General features: G+C 42.6%; 1 protein-coding gene and 1 long non-coding RNA gene across 2 annotated transcripts; both read left to right on the top strand.

Annotated features, from left to right (window-relative positions):
* The first annotated feature begins 203 nt into the window (after window positions 1-203).
* LOC111852354 (uncharacterized) lies at window positions 204-4,328 on the top strand. Its single transcript, XR_002840213.2, has 3 exons — window positions 204-343; window positions 2,680-2,736; window positions 2,846-4,328. It is a non-coding gene; the product is annotated as an uncharacterized lncRNA (long non-coding RNA).
* Window positions 4,329-7,159: 2,831 nt separating this feature from the next.
* On the top strand, window positions 7,160-9,150 carry LOC140588157 (uncharacterized). The gene is made up of 4 exons (XM_072709391.1): window positions 7,160-7,391; window positions 7,549-7,790; window positions 7,878-7,941; window positions 8,806-9,150. The coding sequence occupies exons 1-4, from the start codon at window positions 7,316-7,318 to the stop codon at window positions 8,964-8,966; spliced, it is 543 nt and encodes a 180-aa protein (XP_072565492.1). The 5' UTR covers window positions 7,160-7,315; the 3' UTR covers window positions 8,967-9,150.
* The last annotated feature ends 4,458 nt before the right edge of the window (window positions 9,151-13,608 follow it).

Raw genomic sequence — 13,608 nt, 5'->3', positions numbered from 1 at the left:
GAGGAGCGAGATAACAAAACTGAACTGGTCCTGCTCTGGGGTCAATAGGGTTTTGTTATGTCGGAAATAGAGATCACGCTGCATGGGGAAACCACGACAGTGATTGGGCAAACTCACACCACTCCAAAGGTAGGAAGTGGCAGGATGAACCAGGAAGTGAGGCAGCTGTGGTGGTGGGGGAGGGGTGGGGGGGCGATGATCTGAGGAGTCGGGACTGGGGCTGCTGTACAGGTGGCTGGCAGATCCTCCAGGGTGTCATGAAGCTCTGCTGAACCCATGAGAACCGAGGAATTCTGTCATGTGAACATCTCAGGAACTGGGGATCCAAATGCACTACAGACAGGTAGTAAAGTTCTACTAAAGTTTGAACTAGAGTTTAGAAATTCTAGAATAGTTGTGATCAGAGGTACCTGCAGGGATCAGACAGCCAGAAAGTTGGTCCTGGGCGGGGGGGGGGGGGGGGGTAAGGTGGCATACAGGCTGACATAGGAGAGCAAAGACACACAGTCGCCAGAGACTACCAGGTAAAAAAGAATGTATTTTAACATTAGAATCAATTCTCAAAATGAAACATTCAGATCGAAAGAACTGATATTTCCATATAGATCCGCAAATGCTTGCTAGAAAGTGCTGTTTGTGACGCGTTTCTGCCTGCATTGCACTTCCTGTAGTATTATGCCTTTATTCCTCATTTACCCTGAAATGTGAAATGTCTCAGCCAGTAGTACGACTAGCTACTGTAGATACCTATTTCTAGTCCCGTTTGACCAATAAATGAATTTATTTGACAGAAAACAAGAAACTTTGTGGTTGTATTTGTGCTTGTATGCAAAGCTATACTAGTAACTGGTGCTTCATTTAGATTACAAACCCATTTTTCTGAATTTTTAATCTGTTGACATTCACTAGTCTACCAAGCAAAACTGTATCCATATGTACATTACAGTGATATATTAATTTTACACAATTTCACTGTGGAATTCCAGGGAATCTTTTAGAAAAGTGTGATCAAGCAATTTCAAAACAGCAATGCTGAATGTTAAAGTCTGAAATCAGTATGATCCAGTCACTTAAAACTCTTACACTTTTCAAAATCAGACAGCTAAACTCACACAGCTTAAAGTGGTATCTCTAACTCTCCTGCTTGTGTCTGTGTGGGTGTCCTGCACTGGAATGGCCCCGCGTCCAGCAGGGTGTCTTCAGTCTTGTGCCCTGTGCTTCCTTGGGTTGTGGGCCTCCTTCACGAAGGAGGTTGTGTTGAGAGTCCACGAGAGATCCGCAGTAATGTGACCTCCTGGGGACCTGAAGTCAATGATGTCATGTACATGGGGTTTCCTTAAAGTCAGTGATGAGTTCTTTAATTTTTTTGGTCTTGATGAGAAGACTATTGGTGGAGTAATCCAGCCAATTAAAAGCAAGAATTCAGAAAAAAAGCTTAGCTCTCATCAACCCTCAACAGGATGTAAAGTGAGATCATGCTGCATTTGTGTTCCTTATCTGTAAAGAAGCACAATACTGAGAGGGAAGTAAAAAAATAGATTAATAAGATTAATATCAGGTCTTGAATATAGAAGCAACATAGTGTTTGTTAAAAATGTGTGAATTCAAAAAGTGTAAAGTAATATTAGACATGCAATATATAAAAAGCATCCATCCATCTTTCGATCGCTCATGTTGACTAAGGCTGCGAGCATTTCTTTGTATAATGATTGCAATTTTAAATATATTAAATGAGGCTCATAACTCATAGCTCATTCTGATCCAGTGTGTGTGTGTGTAATGTGTAATCTCAGACAGTAATATTGAAGCTTAAAGTCTGAAATCAGTCACTTCAAAGCAGTAGTCATACTTTTCAAAATCAGACAACAAAACTCACGCAGCTAAAAGCTGTATCTCTAACTCTCCTGCTGTGTGGCTGTGTGGGTGTCCTGCGCTGGAATGGCCCCATGTCCCACAGTGTGTCTTCAGTCTTGGGCCCTGTGCTGCACTGGAGAAGTAGTCAGATGCTGGATGGATGGACCTAGCAGACCCTTAATACCAAAGAATTATGTAAAAGATAAATGTTTGCTTAAAATACTGAGAAGGAAGTGAAAACAATTTTCACAACAAAGTTGCAAAAGTGTATCGGTCTGATATAAATCTGATGCATTAGTTTGTGAATTTAGAAGATACAGTGTGGGTGAATGCCATGAATGTGAAATTGTTTGTGGATATGCAGGTCATTCACGAAGAGGCCAGCCTCAGTGCCACGTTTGATTACAGGTGGGAAACAAACAAATAAACATGAATTTAACTATAGTCAAGCCAACTGAATGGAGCAGCAGTGTGGAATATTTTAAGGGTGTTGGTTGTAAGGGAATATGTTTTATGTATGGTGAACTCATGAATGATCTGTTGATCTAAATTGTTTTATATGAATCAAACATGACGTATCGTGATGCATATATGTTACCTCTAAATTTTATACTTCTGTCTTTGAAAAATCATTTTCATTGAATAGTATCCAGTATATTCATTTCTTCTTTATGGTGCATAATTGTTAAGATTTTCTATAAAGAAATGCGAGATCTGTGTGTAGAATGTGCCTTAATGAAACAGAAGAGGGAAGACAGTCTCCTGTGGACCAGGTAGGTCAAGAACTCGTTTCTGAAGAGAATCCGTGTCTCTTTGAATGAATAGGAGGATCAGACCTTGAAGAGGAGAAGATGAACTGATAGAAGCCAGAAGCTGCACATGGTGAGTTTTAGAGACGACAGCAACACGACACCACAGTGATACTTAAGAAACAAGATGTATTAGAAACGGTACCTGTGATGAGCTGAGATGTTTTATGCTCTGATTTCAGAGCTTTATTTGGGAAACTGCAATAGAAAATCAAGAAGATTACCACTTGAAAATAAACATCAACAAGAAAGCCAGCAAGTCGAAGAAGACGCATTTACACTCACCAAGAAACAATGGATGACAGCGATTTCATTGTATACATTGTATACAGCATAGTGAATCTGGTAACACTTGTAATTGGGCTTCCTGTTGTTTCTCTTGCTCTTTATGTCGTCTACCGTCAGTTTAAGGCCAACCATGTTGCCAATGTTTACGTCATAAACCTGCTGATTTCGGATATAATCCAGTTTTTGGGGAGGCCATGGATATACCTTACACCTGCTGGAAAACATGCTTCAGACTTTTTTTGGGGTACTTTTTTGTCTGGCATTGTTTCCAGCCTTGGCTTCATGGTGTGCATCGCTATGGAGAGATACCTTCTGATCGCCCATCCGCACTGGTACCGGTCTCGCTTCACCCTTAAGCTCTCAGCTGTAACATCCCTTGCGGTCTGGTTGGTCTCTCTAATTGCTCCCATTGGGTTGATTTTTTTAAGATATTCATTTTCCTCTCCCCCAGTGAATGATCCTTCACTACAATTGATTGCAACCCTGCTGTTAATTCCTCTACCTTTGCTTTTGTTCTTCTTTGTGGGCACATGGAGAGGCCTCTCTAAGACCATCACACTGTCCAGTCGAGAGAAGAAACGTATTTTAGCCACATTGCTGCTTGTGATTGTTAATTATACTTTCTTGTTCTTTCCCGAAATCATATCATATTATCGAAAGCCTCATGATACCATGGATTGGGAACGCATTCCTTTATTTTTCAGCCCTCTTTTGGATCCTCTGCTGTACATCTTCATTAGAAAAGATACAAAACACATAATGGAGGAATTTCCTTGTTGCCGTAAGTCTCCCAGAAATGAAGAACAGACAGTTAGCAGCATCGCAGTGTCTGAAAACACGCGCAGTGGGTAGAAAATCCACTGGGGAGGCGTAATGGGCTCTGGGAGGAACGCTTTTGGAGTTTCTGAAAAGGGCTGTTATCCTGATAAATCCTAACATCAGGCAACATTTTATATCATTCTTCTTTATTCAGCTGAGATAATGTTATGTTTTATTTAATATTACAATTGCAATCATGAAGAGTATCACTGAGTGATGTTTTTTGCCCCTGATGTTCACTTGAGAAAAAAACAACCTTTTTTCTGAACGTTTTTTTTAGTTTCTTAAAATGATATTTAATGTTTTCTATTATGTTAAGTTTTAAAATATATCTTAAATACAGTGTGCATGTGCAAACATATACACTCACCTAAAGGATTATTAGGAACACCATACTAATACGGTGTTTGACGACCTTTCGCCTTCAGAACTGCCTTAATTCTATGTGGCATTGATTCAACAAGGTGCTGAAAGCATTCTTTAGAAATGTTGGCCCATATTGATAGGATAGCATCTTGCAGTTGATGGAGATTTGTGGGATGCACATCCAGGGCACGAAGCTCCCGTTCCACCACATCCCAAAGATGCTCCATTTGGTTGAGATCTGGTGACTGTGGGGGCCATTTTAGTACAGTGAACTCATTGTCATGTTCAAGAAACCTATTTGAAATGATTTGAGCTTTGTGACATGGCACATTATCCTGCTGGAAATAGCCATCAGAGGATGGGTACATGGTGGTCATAAAGGGATGGACATGGTCAGAAACAATGCTCAGGTAGGCCGTGGCATTTAAACGATGCCCAATTGGCACTAAGGGGCCTAAAGTGTGCCAAGAAAACATCCCCCACACCATTATACCACCACCACCAGCCTGCACAGTGGTAACAAGGCATGATGGATCCATGTTCTCATTCTGTTTACACCAAATTCTTTACACCATTTGAATGTCTCAACAGAAATCGAGACTCATCAGTCCAGGCAACATCTTTCCAGTCTTCAACTGTCCAATTTTGGTGAGCTCGTGCAAATTGTAGCCTCTTTTTCCTATTTGTAGTGGAGATGAGTGGTACCTGGTGGGGTCTTCTGCTGTTGTAGCCCATCCGCCTCAAGGTTGTGCGTGTTGTGGCTTCACAAATGCTTTGCTGCATACCTCGGTTGTAACGAGTGGTTATTTCAGTCAAAGTTGCTCTTCTATCAGCTTGAATCAGTAGACCCATTCTCCTCTGACCTCTAGCATCAACAAGGTATTTTCGCCCACAGGACTGCCGCATACTGGATGTTTTTCCCTTTGCACACCATTCTTTGTAAACCCTAGAAATGGTTGTGCGTGAAAATCCCAGTAACTGAGCAGATTGTGAAATACTCAGACCAGCCCGTCTGGCACCAACAACCATGCCACGCTCAAAATTACTTAAATCACCTTTCTTTCCCATTCTGACAATCAGTATGGAGTTCAAGAGATTGTCTTGACCAGGACCACACCCCTAAATGCATTGACGCAACTGCAATGTGATTGGTTGATTAGATAATTGCATTAATGAGAAATTGAACAGGTGTTCCTAATAATCCTTTAGGTGAGTGTATATTGTCATGACCTGCTCGTCCGATCCTCGTGCGTGCCACGCCCCCTCATTACCTACGTGTACTACCCCGATTGTGATCACCTGTTACCTGTTATTTTCTGCGTGTCTTGTGTATTTAGTCCGCGTCTGAGTTCCCAAGATCGGTCATTGATGTTTGTCGCTGTCTGCCCTGTCCGGGTCAATAACCCCCTATTCCTGACTTCACGGCTTCGCTGCCTTCCTGCCCGCTGGGCGAACGTGTATCTGGTGGCTCATAACCCAAGATATTTACAAGCTTTTGGTTAAAGAAATTGAAAGTACAAGGGATTTAAACCAACAGCATCCGAGTCCGTGACATGAAATCAGCTACAAAGAAAAAAAAGTCACTTCGCGTAAGATGTAGTTATTAATATATGTATTTTATGTGTATAATTTGTGGCGAATGGTATTTATATTCTTTCTAAGCTTTTCCCTGAAACATGTTTCCCATAGTGTGATATTTCTTTTTAACAGTATAACATTCGTGTATAAATATATTGACAAAAAATGTCTACCATCGCTAAATAAGATCAAGCCTGCTGTCTATGCTCATGTAATAAAGTCTCTCGATCATTCATCATTCGGACTGTTTGTTCCTAGAAGCACAAAGATTTTCAGTATATTTCTTAAATTTATTGTCTCTTTGTTTGAATACTCGCTTCTATATGAACTTTTTTTTTTTTTTTTTTTTACGTTTTGTTTCACTACTCGGCACTAGGCACAAAATAGTGAATCCTTCGTTAACTTTTTGCTTAGTATGAGTGAATATTATGTTAGGAAGATATGTGGCCCCGATTTAACGATTGAAATCGCACGATCTGAACACCACGGCGCAAGTTCTTTCAGCGCTTGGCCAACCTATTTTTGCTAGTTTAACGGTGGAAAAGTATTTGTGGCGCCAGGTGCATGGCTTTGCGTTTCCTCTCGTCGAAGCTGTAAATCAATCAGAATGTTACCTCTCATTCCCTTTAAAATACAGGTGCGCGTGCACCTTGGCAGGTTGCAATTATAACGGCGGATTTGCCAGGTAGTAGAACAGCGCTTCTTTACGGAGACAGATCGTGAGATATATTACAACTCCTCCTGTTTGTTCTGACTGTTTTTTTCAGCCACTGGCTCATTTCACTACGGTGTGCTAAAACGCTACTGGGGATCGATCCTGCTTACTGCCAAAAACACCACAACACTTCATCCCAACGTGCCGCTCACCACCAGCCGAAACCCGTCAGAAAGCTCCCTGTCTTGTTACAGTAGAAGTCTGATGTTTACACTTCTAATTGCAGATAATTTATTCTAATGTTCAAATATTTATTTCCAAAGTGACACAATATACTATTATTTTACTACTCTAACCCTAATCTTTTTGCACTAGTGTACGTACTGCCTTTGCACCTCGTGTGTATGGCACTGTATGTATGCTCCTCTGTGCTTCATTTTACGCTTAAGTACGTTTTAAGCGTATTTAAGTACGTTTCATGCAATTAACGGCGCTTTCCAATCCATCTTATACTTATGGGCAGCCTGCTTCTTCACATACTTTAGTCTTCATTGGTCGATTTTGACTGAGGGGGGGAAGCAGTGTCAGAACTCAGAGAAGTTATTGGGTTAGTATGTTTATAATAAATTCAAAAGGATCACACTTTCTTTTTGCTCAGTCATTTGGTATATAAATAAAATAAATAAAAACTACACGTCCGTAAATTCAGCACTCTCTGTGTCTGAAGGCTACACGTATGAAGCTAAATATATGGTAAATCTCGCGATCTAAATATGATCCAGGAAGTCCTTAAGATAGCATCCATCTGAGCATGCGCAGCTGCCGGATCCTTCCTGAGCTGCCTGGCGCCAGAGACGCTCGATAGCATAAATACTGCTTATTTCTATGAAGCCGGATAGTCGTGGTGCATGCTGTCGGAACTGTCATTGTCGGAGTTTCATCCGTAATGTCCACATCTATGCCTTCGTGGTCAGAGAAAGCACTAGTACTGCTTCGCCAAATGAATAACTTTCATTTGCCAGGTTTGACAACAAAGTTTAAATGTCAGAACTTGTGTATTAGTTTAGTTCAGTTCTAGTTCAGTAAGTCACATTACGAATGGGAAACGAATATTTGTCTACTAGTTATTACATTTTCTCGGTTTTACTGCTGTACATGTCTCCCTTTTCGTACGCGTAGGCTCCAAGCTCACTCAGTGTCTGCGTTTCGTTATTGACGGGAAGCACGTGGGATGGGTCCCCCCCGCGGTGGCGTCCGCGTTGAGCCGCTTCCCCGAGGTCTTCAGCCCACCCCAGGGGGACAGCATAGCACTCCGGCCCAGCCTGAGCTCATACAAGAAGCGGTCCGAGGCCGTGCACGAAGTGCTGCGACAGCTGAAGGAGGAGAATGCGTTCGCCTGTTTGAGGGGATGGAGGGAGGAGGTGGGGTAGCTGGATGAGTGCGCGTGAGGGTACTAATGCACGAGACTGCACCGTTCCCCTGGATCTTCATTTGCGTTTGTCCAGCAGAAGTATGAAGTAATGCCGCAGTTCTGTGATGGTTCCCTGATGTGCATGGAAAGATCCGCTACCAGTAAGTATGCTGATTCTGTGTTTAATAACCATGCAAGAAATTTAATATTCTCTGTTGTTATTGCAGCCAGTATTTATACCATCGATCTAGCATCTAACTGCGTTTCCTGGTCAAAGTTGTTGTGGATTCCTCGAGAATCAGAAGAGTTCTCAGGAACCAGATGAACCAAAAAGATCCCTGCAAAGAGGGTCTTTATTTATGCACGGATTGGAACATCCCCATTACCCACCAGGAGAAAACACACCTCTAAATATTTATTATAGATATTTATACCGTAAGAACCACAGATCAGCTTATGTAACATAATGTTCTCTCAAAAGAAACTGTCCTTCTATGTAAAATAATATAAGTACAGCTAGAAAAGTCCTGATTGTCAACCCACCTGTCCTTCATATGATTTTTTTCAGGTTCTTTTGAATTCCCAGGCTCTCTGCACATAGTCCATTATTCAGTTACGTGGTTCATTTTCTCTATATTTGTTCATATTACAGTTATAACCAGTTATACTTGCAAAGGGTCATGCTTGTAGTCTGTATCAAACTGCACAGTGCACAAGACCGGCTTACATCCCAGAAGGGACAGCAGTGCATCATCTGTCACATGCCTGTGAATACTCTCACACCCACTCATATACTGTACTGGATTTAGTGACATCAGTTAACCTTACTGCATGTCTTTGGACTGCAAGTGGAAACCTACTCATGCAAACTTCACACATAGACTGGTGGTAGGATTCAAACCCCCAATACGTGGGGCAGTAGTGTCAGCCAACCTGCCATCCTCAGTTAGATGTACCTATGCAATGAATATTGGTAGGTTTTTGTCAAAAAAATTATGTGGCTACATTAGTTATTTTTTGTTCAGGTCTATTTGGAGTGAAGCGGTACGGAGTCCACGTGAATGGATACGTGCATGATGAAACTGGGAAGATCTGCATGTGGCTGGCAAGGAGATCTCCTACCAAGCAGACCTACCCAGGAAGACTTGACAATTTGGTGATTACATCCTTTACCTCCATTTTCTAAGTTGGGTGCGGAGTGTGGCTCCTCTGGTTAGGATGCTGTGCCTGTTATCTCTGTGTCACCGGTTATGACCCCGAGGTCGGCAGAGTGACGTCATCGCTGGGCCCTTGAGCGAGACCCTTAGCCCTAATTCCTCCAGGGACTGGCTGCCCCTCCTCTCAGGTTTTAGAGGTGTCCCCCGTTATTCACCCCCTTTTGTGATGTCCACCACAGACTTAGAACAAACGTTTTAAAAACAAGAATATCTTGTATGCCTCTGCACTGGCCAAATCATGACTTGCTTAAAGGTCTTGATTGTGCAAAATATGTATCGCTTTCGCTTATAAGTTGATGTGGGTCAATGTTTTTGACATAGAATTACTGTTTGTAGTACTGGGAATGCAACATGGAACATATATAGAAAGATGTACCATTGGTGTGGTGGTATTGTTTTCAAGAAAAATAAAGAAGTCCTTCTTAAATAGAAGAATCAGGGGTTGAGGTGAATACCGTGGTTGTCATGTAACCCTTGTAAGGTCTGGCAGCAGGAAACAGTGTCAGACAAACCCTTCTGAAAGAGTGCGAGGAAGAGGCATGTATCCCAGCATGCACTGCCAAGGCAGCTCGTCCTGTCAGCACTGTCAGGTTAGTTTCTGCCTACAGACAGTCATTCATTTCAAATGTGAGTAATAATGCATGTTGTGAAAAATAACACTACTGTTAGCTTTACAAATGGGAATATAGGAGTATGCTTCAAATGTTTATAAATGACAACTTGTTGACATGTACATTTAGGTTACCAAAACGGTGAGGAAGCGCTGAATTCTTCTGTGTGTTTCAGAGCCCTATTACCAGGAATTTGTGACTGGACTGCACAGGTCCCTTTGAACCTGCAACAGGGAGAGTGCTTGTAGAGCAAAAAACAATGGGCCTCCATCATCATCATCATCCATCATCATCATCATCATCAAATACACTGACGATGCATTTGTTTAAATGCACCACTCACCATTGACCAAGTTAATTTTTGTCAGAATTGTTCTGACTTGACAGAAGGTAGATCGTTTTGGCATCCGGTTCTTCAGACATGTCAGGGTTCCAGATCAGGACGTGCCTTTTATTTTTTCCTAGGCCAATTAATAATGCTGCTTTATTGGTACAAGTACATTGGGATGCTTCTCTTCGCCCACCCATCTCGCTCTCCATAGCTTGGGGGTCACAGCACAGGGTCAGCCAACATGCAGCGTCCCTGGAGCTGGGGGTGAAGGGCCTCGCTCAAGGGCCCACGGACATGTGACTGTTCTGCCGAAGTCGAGGCTCAAGACGGAGATCTTCTGATTACAGGCAGGACACTTTGCCTGCTGAGCCACTCGCCAAAAATACAGAAAGCGAATCCAAATAAAATTAAATGTTACTACTGTATTTTCTGTGGTTATTATTGACTTCATTATCTATTGATGTACAGTATATTTAGGTCCCATATGGTGTATAAAGTGCAGCTGTAATATTTAAGATGTTCAGTTGGACCGAGTCAGTAATTCATGGCTCAGGGAGACAAACGTCTGTATTTTCTCATATTAAATTGCTGTTAAACATCCGCCATATATCATGAATGAAAATTTGGTGTCTCCGTTGATTAATACCCTCCCATTTTTACCAATTACTGGAGGCTGTTTGGTGTACAAATAACCCACTGGTTTTAAATTCAGATTTACTATATATTAGGCAAAAATAACAAGACGTCTCCTACACATAATGGGAGACCTTTAAGGATGGAATTATATTATATAACTGCTGATTTTACACCTTGTGGGTAAATTTCCTGCTTGGGGTCAATAAATCATATCTATCTGTGGATAATTTGATCTTTTTGTCGAGTTATCAGTCGAAATCCAGTCATCTCCATATCTGACTATGTAACCTTCCCAGTTTGACCACCGCAGGATCACCACGGTCTGGCATGAATCGGCTTCTCCACAGTTTACTGAAGATCTTTTTCCTTTGTATGAACCAGCTGTGCATGAAAACAAGGCTATCATGAAATGTAAACAACCATATGATCTGTCCTACATGATGACTGCACTGGTCTTCTGTAAACTTGGCCAGAGCGTATCCCATCATCAGAGTTTCTTCTCCTTTGAGCAGGTTTGATGGTCTCCTGGGGCTAAAGGTTTGGTAGAAGTAGAGGAATTTATTTCTCTCCCCAGCCACCCCAAAGCTTGGCCTGCTTAGGTTCCCCCGTCTCTCCCCAGCCCTCCCAAAGCTTGGCCTGCTTAGGTTCCCCCTTCTCTCCCCAGCCCCCCCAAAGCTTGGCCTGCTTAGGTTCCCCCTTCTCTCCCCAGCCCCCCCAAAGCTTGGCCTGCTTAGGTTCCCCCTTCTCTCCCCAGCCCTCCCAAAGCTTTCCTGCTTAGGTTCCCCCTTCTCTCCCCAGCCCCCCCAATGCTTGGCCTGCTTAGGTTCCCCCTTCTCTCCCCAGCCCTCCCAAAGCTTGGCCTGCTTAGGTTCCCCCTTCTCTCCCCAGCCCTCCCAAAGCTTGGCCTGCTTAGGTTCCCCCTTCTCTCCCCAGCCCCCCCAATGCTTGGCCTGCTTAGGTTCCCCCTTCTATCCCCAGCTCTCCCAAAGCTTGGCCTGCTTAGGTTCCCCCTTCTCTCCCCAGCCCCCCCAATGCTTGGCCTGCTTAGGTTCCCCCTTCTCTCCCCAGCTCTCCCAAAGCTTGGCCTGCTTAGGTTCCCCCTTCTCTCCCCAGCCCTCCCAATGCTTGGCCTGCTTATGTTCCCCCTTCTCTCTCCAACTCTCCCACCTGTCTCTGGGTTCTCCTTGCTTTCCTTGACTTGCACTGCTACCCTTGTTGCCATCTAGCAGACGTCCCTCATGCCATCCTTTGTCTTGGTCTGGTTTTGTTGGCTTCTGGATGGAGCAAAGGTAGCAAAAAATTATTTAAAACTGGTTCTTCAGATTAATTGTAGTTACCAAACAGGTGTTCATCCATGTGTGAATGACGTGTGTTTATTCTCCCTTGTGTGTTTTACATTATACCGCACAATACACTTATGATGAAGTTTTCAAACAATATGTTAATTCTTGTTAACATATAGACCTATGTGTGACTATGTATGCAAGTTATTTTATGCTGATTTAACCATAGGGTTCAGCGCATATGTATATATATATATATATTAGTGCTGTCAAACGATTCAAATGTTTAATCAGATTAATCACAGGGTTGCTGTGGATTAATTTTGATTAATCACGATTAAATATCATTCATTTTTAATCTATATTAATCCCATTTCATTTTGCAAGAGCAAACAGACTCAAGAAAAAATGGAATATATATGCACTTAATATGTTTATTGAACACGAGTCGGATGCATTCCATCTGCCACAGAAGTGCAATACCATGGACCCATATCAAAAAGCAAGATTGTTTGCTTAGCCGGACAACTTGTCGGATTTAAGGTACCTCAGTTTTAATGGTCTTTATCTTCGTTCGCTTACAATTAGCCCGAACTACCGTAAATCCGACAAATAATCCGACTAATCATGAAATCCAATTCTAGCCTGGTTAATTGCCATTGTTAGCAATATCAGTTGATGATACATTACGCGCGGTGCTTTACGTATAAAACTCCGTAGCAACAAGTCCACTGATAAGTTGGACGGTATATTGTGTGCGATTGAGTTAATGAGCCACAAATGAGAAGTAGTGCTTAAACAGTATAAAACTACAACTTTCCCTTCTGTTGATAAAGGGCGCAGCCATCTTGGATTCTGAACTGGGGATCCTCTCTGTGCTACTCCGAGATAATTTCTCGGATCTCTGAGAAACGGGAGCGCACATGTCGTCACTTCTGGCTTCAAAACTGGAATCCAACTTGGAATACGAGTTCCGAGGGCAAATGGAACGCACCAAAACTGCCCAAAATGGGTTGACAGAGACATTTCAGGGATTTTGAGTCATTCTGCGCTGCAAATGGGTTAATTGTGTTAAAAATTTTAATCAGATTAATCATGATGATGGATTAATTCGTGTTAACCCATTAATTTTGACAGCCCTAATACATATAATATATATATACACACAGTATATACATACGTACACACACACATACACATACACTATATAAAATACAAAATATATAGTACTTAAAATGGTTGCAGTACAATTTCACATTACTTGTATGCTGGGCCAATACCTGAGTAGCTCAACAAATCTGATTGGCCCTAGCTTATAAATTTCATGGCCTGCCTGAAGACTAAGGTTACCCATCCTTGACTTTGGTTTTATGTTGCCCATCATCAGCACCATGAGAAAGTTTGACGACTCTATTCCACTGGAACCCTTTGTACAATTTGCTTCAGTACTCAGGACTAAACACTTCAATAAATCCTGGACTGGACACAGCCGCCTCGCTCAGCACTTCCTGGGCTGCTGGGTGACGAAGGCCTTTGGCACAGCAGCCATCAGCTGACTGTGCCGCTCACTCACTGGGGCCGCGGGGAAGTCATGTGCCAACGTGTCCAGGGTGCCAGGGTGTAGGAGGGGGGTGATCGGGTATCGGACATAGCAGTTTGTGTCTTCGGTCTTGGGCCCTGTGCTTCCTGGGAGAGGCTCCCGGATTTCTGTGACCCCCCACTGGAGAAGCGGTCGCATGGTGGATGGATG

Source organism: Paramormyrops kingsleyae, chromosome 3, assembly GCF_048594095.1.
Source record: "Paramormyrops kingsleyae isolate MSU_618 chromosome 3, PKINGS_0.4, whole genome shotgun sequence".
NCBI classification, from domain to species: Eukaryota; Metazoa; Chordata; class Actinopteri; order Osteoglossiformes; family Mormyridae; genus Paramormyrops; species Paramormyrops kingsleyae.
Note: the sequence above shows the minus strand (reverse complement) of the source record. Positions and strands in the feature narration are given on the sequence as shown.